At 40.1% G+C, this 7,314-nt stretch overlaps 1 protein-coding gene across 1 annotated transcript; it reads right to left on the bottom strand.

Moving 5' to 3' along the window:
* Nucleotides 1-360: 360 nt before the first annotated feature.
* LOC130189828 (TBC domain-containing protein kinase-like protein) lies at nt 361-4,417 on the bottom strand. Its single transcript, XM_056408782.1, has 9 exons — nt 4,373-4,417; nt 3,706-3,755; nt 3,451-3,578; nt 3,153-3,251; nt 3,047-3,061; nt 2,788-2,914; nt 2,483-2,533; nt 2,288-2,371; nt 361-422 (listed from the first exon to the last, which is right to left on the bottom strand). The coding sequence occupies exons 2-9, from the start codon at nt 3,743-3,745 to the stop codon at nt 361-363; spliced, it is 606 nt and encodes a 201-aa protein (XP_056264757.1). The 5' UTR covers nt 3,746-3,755; nt 4,373-4,417.
* Between the last annotated feature and the right edge of the window lie 2,897 nt (nt 4,418-7,314).

Genomic DNA, 7,314 nt, shown 5'->3' with positions numbered 1-7,314 from the left:
GAGCAGGGCAAGCAGAGGTGGCATATAGTAAGAGAAATAAGGTAAGCCTGGCAGAGGACAATCATTAAGTGTGCATGGCAGACATTAACAGCTGTATAAATCACTTGTGGACTACAGGGAGAACCTGACCTCACCACAAATACTGGAAAAGGAGGATGTGGAACAAAAAGAAAAGATATACACAGTGATATGGATGGTCATTTTTGGCTCTTCATAGGGAGAAAACAACTGAATAAATTCTTACTGTCTTTGACTTGCAATAAAAGACAATGTTGTTATCCTGCATGCCTCCACTGCTGCCTATTATCACAATGTGTCACTTGCACTCTTGGAAACTTACGCCTGGGATGAAGTATCCATTTAGATGGTTGCTGAGTTTGGGTCATGGAAGGCAATCATTTGGGAGAAGACGGTCAAGTACTCTGAAAATAGTTGCAAGCAAAAGGGAAAGAGGTCAATATATATAATTTATTGTACAGCTTGAGAACTAAAAACCCAAAAGGAAGTGTACTCGACTCAAAGACTTTAGAGTAGGAGTAAGCAACCTCAGACACATGTGCCACCTTGCAAACAGTAACTTAACCAATGACACACAAGCAGTGGCAAGTAATAGTCAACAGTAAGAACACAAGATGTATTACACAGACATAAATATACACAAACATGCATCATACATGATTGATTTAGTAAATCAGTCATGAAACAATGAGATCTCAATGTAGATTCTTTTTAACCATCGGTTGCAAAGAGACAAAAGACAAAATGTTGCAGCTCGACTGCTCATCAAATGTGCAACCAGTGGAAATAATCTTCCGCATATGTCAAATGGAAACATTGTAATGCTGTACTGGCACCACATTGTTAATGAACAAGATCCTTCAACCAGACAGATAAATATTAGCTCGCCTCCAGGGTATCTAGCAGCGGATGAAAGGATAAGAGCCACATTCCCTCTGAGTTCAAGAGGTGTTTGGTGGAGCTGTTGTCACAAGAATTGCTTGTGACGTTTCTCTGCGGGCTTTTGCAGTTTCATTTGTTTCTCCATCTCTAAATGATGCTAAAATGGTTTGGCTGCAACTCCATTAAGACAAACTGAAATTAGCTTTACAGCTTCGGAAACAACATGGAGCCAAAATGTAATCAACATTGAGCTGAGGGCCTGATGCTCCGTGCCAGCCAGGGATAATTTGTTTTTGAACTTAGCTCAGTGGTTCTCAAACTTTTTCTGTCGCGCCCCACTTCGGAGGAACAAAAATGTTCGTGCCCCACCGACATTTTAACTAAATGGTCCTCGCTGAATTTTTATTGAAATAACAACTTTGTGTGACTCCTCCATCTGTGCTTTTTCAAATAATATAATTAAGAAAATTGCATTCACTTTTAATTAAACCAGATAACAATGTAAAACAAGTTGAACAAAATATAACTCATATTTGGCAAATAGCTTATTGTGGCTGCAATTAACATGTTTTGCACTAGATATCTTTTCAAAATAATAACAATAAGTGAAACCTGTGAAAAGACTAAACAAAACAAGTTCAAATATTTGGCAATAAAGAGTTTTACTGAGTTTTACATTAAATATCTTTTCAAAACAATAATGTGCAACCGTAAAACAAAATTATTGCAGATATGTGTGAGCCATCAACAAAGGTAATAATTATAATTGAATTAATACATTTGACTCCAAAAAGTATATATATGTGAAATGTTACAAAGATAAAATAAATGATAAACTGAGTCCACCTCCTCTTTGCAGAATAATATGTGTATGGATAATATGTGTACAATTTCAATTGTATTGTACTGTCCTGTATGACATATGTCATCACATGATGGATGTTTAATGTCTCTGAGCTCAAAGACAACACGTTTCCTCGTCACAGCCACCGAGCTTCACTGTGAACCAGCTGAAGGCTCCCGTCTCCTCACAGAGTGCGGACCACAGTGGTGCTTTCAGGGACCTTGTTTTTATGAAATTGACCACGCTGATAGCATCGGTCAAACCCTTGTGTAGTTCAAGGCACTGTGTATGACACCTGCGCCCCCCACCTGCCCCACAGTTTGAGAACCACTGACTTAGCTAAATGCACTGACCATATTTAATACGTATGACTTAACTTGCAGTGTCAGTTGATTACATCATCACAAAATCACTTGATGTCTAAAGAGGAAACAAGTAAGCTTGAACTTATGTTTAATTTATATCAAGAGCTTTAAAATCACAAAACTGCATTGCTGTGCAAAACACAGCAGAATAAGTGGGTCGTCGAGTCGTAAACCTCACCTTGAATGACATGAGAGTTGTCCTTCAGGAAAAAGTTGTACAAGTACTTGGGGATGAAGGCAGACATGCAGGCATATGCCAGGGCTGTAACAGAACAGGAGAAATATGAAAGGAAGTCAAAAACTAAGAAAGAACTAAGCAGTGGTAAGTGGTAAGCAGTGTTAAACTAGTAGCTATTAGAATGTCAATAATTACCTTCATTATTAAAGTTTAAGTAGAGGAACGGGGCACACAGTGAATCCAAACCTGAAATGATGGAAAGAAAATACTTTATCATACAAAATTGTTGTCACAACAACCGAGGGTAAAAAAAGGGAATTTACAAGATGTGACATAAGCACCATCTAGTGTCCGGACATATGTAGTACAATAAGGAATAACGCAAACAAAGGAGGAGAGGGTTGAGGTGTGGGAGCGTGTTGGTGGTTGCAACAGAGGGTAAGACAAAAAGAAAAATGAGAAACACTAGAAACATCCAAAGACACAGAGCCGTGTCTAACCCTGCCAGTAGACCAGGTCAGGGTGGGAGACCACCCAGGCTTTCAGCACACGCCTGAACTTGATGTGGCCCTGAGGAGACGACAGCAGCTCATCATACTGGTGACAGCGCGGGATGTCCACCTCGATCTGGAGGCGTGCACAAAATCCCACCCAACAAAAGAATGAAGTCAAAAACATTTCAAACAGGTTACTGCTGTATCTTCTTTCAAAAAAGTTACCTGTCTGTCAGGATGGGAGTATCCCGTCAGTGCTCGTGACGGCTTGAATGTCTCCCTGTGTAAACAAAGAAATAAATAACTGATAAAATTCTGTTTAAAACAACGTTAATACTGCAGCTTCCTCAACACAGAACAATTCTCCAGACGTCTATGCCAAGCAGTGCTGCCCATGCCAGACCTCGAACAAGCGGGGGAATATCCACTCTGGCCTCTTTCCACACTGAGTTCTTCTTGTAAGGATAAGCCTGAAGACAAAATAGGAAACGGAGTATAAATTACCATGCTTTGACAACAGTAACTGATAACGTGATCATAGAAATAATAATTGACATAGGCACTGACATATTTAGGCTCTCTGACTAATTGTGGAAGACATGCTTGTGTTTGCGAGTGTATATGTGCTGTTAAAGTGTGTGCGTATGTGTGACTTTGTGTGGAGCAGACCTTGAGCAGCCTGTCGAAGAGGATGATGCGGATGAGCTGGTACTCAGTGTCTCTCTCTCGGATGATGAGGGAGCGTGACGGTGGCCGACAGCTCATTGCTGCTGTTGGACTGGGGCAGACTTGACTGTCTGAAGGAGGGAGAAGTAAAGGGAATATGAGATTACCCAAGCCCAAATAAATGACGGTAGGGGATGGGGTGAAAATCGTGACAGGGTGAGGGCCCAAAACTGAAAGTTAATGATGGAGATTGCTTACTCGTCTTCCAGTAGAGGGTAATAGGCTTCTCCTGAAACATCCTTCAGTCTCTGAAAAATGAAAAACACAATATGGATGTACAATTAAAGTCTCTTAAAGGGTGCATTTTGAAACTGCATAAATGTAGTGATGTATTGTTTATGGAATAGTTGTCAGCTCGTGAGATGAAGAAGCACCTATCAATGTATCAACCATCGTAAAGGTTAATGTCTGCGTTCCATATGTTTTCTTCCTTTGTTTCGAACTTAATGATGGTAAAATATAAAAAGCTGGGCAACATGAGACTTGAGATTGTCTTTGATTTTAGATATCATACTATGTGCCAATACCTGGTTTAAAGGTATACATACACAATAATGTGATGTAATTTTCAGAAATTACCAGACTATTTTAGTTGTGCGATATGTTACCCTTTTCTCTTACTGAGTAATATCCACATTACTGATTGACTCATATTAAAAATCTCATTATGTAAATATTTGTTTAAAACCACCAATAGTAAACCCGGCGATATTGTTACAGCTTCGATATCAAGGTATTACGTGAACATATTGTGATATTTAGTTGCTCCATCTCTCCAAACCATTGACATCAAAACCCAACCACTTTGACCAAACATGAACGCAATACTGAACATGTCTGCTGACAAGTTTGTCGCCTGTATACTGTTTCGGAGTTGGCACAGAGACAACGTCACTGTGGTGTCGCCAAGCAAGAAACTCAGTCCGGCCTCCCCTGGCCAAAGATTCCCTGCTTCAGGACAAACTGAAGAGAAAAAGAAAGAGAGAGCGAGGTGTTTTATCGTTTGAATATCAGCTGAAGCCTGTATATGCCTTCATCATCAGCGATATTTGTGCGTGTTACTTGGGCAGTGTGTGCAGATCGGAGGTTTGGATTGTATGATCTCCTTGTTGGTCAGCTCCTTCTCCAGGTCTCCCCTTAGACACCACACAGATGGTACACCTCATCTATGGCCCGCTCCGGCAGGTAGTCTTTATTATCATCATCTAATTACAAACACACACACACACATACACACACACAGTCACACCCCACCATAGGCACATGTGGCGCTGGAGCAGATCCAGTTAAATTATCACTTCATTAGCAAGTTTAAATATCATCTCCTGACATCAAGACATGTTATTTCATGTATAGGGAATAGGTATCTGCACAAACATTTTGGGGGTGCAGGTGCTCAAACCAAAAAAAGGGCACCCATTGCCAAAGATGTTTTGTAGACAGAGTTGGAAGTTACATAAGTAGCAATAGACTAGTGAAGCTGTCCTCCAGCTGCGCTCTGGTGCAGGATTAGACAGATAGCTTACATTTTCTTTATGAATAAAGATGAAATTATTATATGGCAACAACAGTACAAGTGTTCTGATTGGCTAATGGTCGTTATCATGCCAGCCACGATCGCTCACTCCTTGCTGGTCTGACACGATCCGTATTTCCTCTGACGTCATTTTCAAATGAGCGATATTGATAGACATCAACAGCCAAGGAGGAAATTCAAAGCAGCCAAAATGTGTTATTGAAAGTGATGAAGACGAGAAAACTATAGTTTGAACTACTTGTGTTGTTACATTTACTAAATTAAAACTATTTTAGCTGAGCCAGTGTTGTCCGCTTTCTAAAGATTGATCATTGTAAGACTGGAACAGACCAAACAAGGAGATACATAACACATAAAACAATGCTATGCTGTTGGCTGATAGCATGACACCGAGAGCTAGCATTGTTAGAATAGTCTAGCTGCTATTTTCTCGCTGTGAGTTCTCGACATTGATAAACATACTTCAACACACTTCTTAGAAATGGTCTAAAAAGCATTTATACAACACAAAAGATGCCTGCCTATATATCTCTCCCTCTCTCTCTCCATTAAACATGACGTCAGTAAACATAGCTGACAGAGCTTTGAAACCACGGATTTCTTGAGCCCATTATTTATCAATCTAGATTGTTTTGTAGAGTTGTGTGTATGAGATATAACGCCATAGAGGTGTCTACTTCTTCTCCAATATAATGTAACTAGATGGCCTCTTGTGGTCGAGGGGCCTGGTAATACATTTATAATATTTTAATGGACAATAGTATAGTGTACAAAGTAATATAGCATACTAATAACAAAGTACAGGCTTGAAGTAATTGGAATAAGCCAATGTCATAACTTCTAATAATATTATCACATTATGACAATATTATCATATTCATAATATACAACAAATTAAAATGTCACTCAAAATGAGCCAAATTGTCTGTTTACAAGATCACTACAACAACTTAAAAGGTGGAGATATGTTAATATAGGTTTCACAAATGCTGCTGTTCCTTACACCCAAATGCCTGGTGCTCCAGCATCAATTCACTCCAGCATGCACCACATTGTCCAGCAGATACCATGTCAGCCCCTAGTAAGTCGAAGGTTGAGATTTCAGTTATTAAACTTGGCGCTTATTGGTGTGTGTGGAAGAGTAGACTTCATCTATCTTACAATCTGAATGTGGAAGTTTATTCATGTAATTCGTCATTTGTTTGCAGTGCACGGTCCTGTTTTTGAGACAATGGACCTCTGTGAGAACCGGACTACTGGCAGTGGGAAAGCAGGGTGCCGGGTCATCATCGAGGGAGCGCTATAGTGTCCAACAGAACCTTCCCTCCTGCTTCTGCCTCTTAGCCAGCCTTAAGGCATCAACCTCATCCCTGCTCTACTCGGAAGGTCAAGGGGTGAAAAGAAAAGTTGATGATAAAAATGAGACTACGAGCGAAACCCCTCATCCGTCAAAAGGGTCCAGTGGATGGCTTAGGGTAAGCTTGCCTCATCACCACATCATTATCAATCAGTCAGTATATTTGTAAAATATTTAATGTTAACCTCCGATTCGATTAATGTATAGAGCACACTGTGCTTGTCATCAAGATGATGAACCCAACAACAGGACCCGGAGAGACCTTCCAGTCTGCTTCACCTCAAGCAGCAGCAATTGCTTCTCACAGCTTTGAGAAAGATGGCTGATGATGATGCACTCTGACAACCACCAGTTGTCCAATTGAAAGATAAAAAGGGTTAGAAAGAACTCTGCGAAGCTAAGCTTCCACCTCAAGCAGCAGCAGTTGCGCCATCTTACCAAGCGTCAGCAAAGAAAGATGGCTGATGCTTGTGACGACCTGATGAACCAACAGCTGACCAATCACAAGATAAAGAGGGTCAGATTGTTTGTATCACCATTAGAACATTGTAAAATAATGAATAACCGTCAGGGAATGATGAAGTTGCTTAACAATTAGGTGAACAGTTACTCTACATTGGAGTGCAGTGTGACTTGAGTTGAAGTTTTCCAGCTTCAAGCTCCATCTTCATTTCTCTGTCTCTTTTCAACGTATTTGTGTCCAAAGGAATATTTCTAACGTAAAAGTTTGAAACCACCCCGTTTTCTGAACCGATAAAAAAATCTTTATAAATTGTGATGTACAATAAAGTTCTTTATTGACCTAATCATGTAACAACTGTAAACTCTTCCAACTCCTGTAAATGCGCCTGCTAAGTATACCCTCTAAGCAAAACAACGTAATGAGCGGTCACTGAAACAAATAAGGACAGTC

Source organism: Pseudoliparis swirei, chromosome 24, assembly GCF_029220125.1.
Source record: "Pseudoliparis swirei isolate HS2019 ecotype Mariana Trench chromosome 24, NWPU_hadal_v1, whole genome shotgun sequence".
NCBI lineage: Eukaryota > Metazoa > Chordata > Actinopteri > Perciformes > Liparidae > Pseudoliparis > Pseudoliparis swirei.
This window is presented reverse-complemented; position numbering and strand designations above follow the sequence as displayed.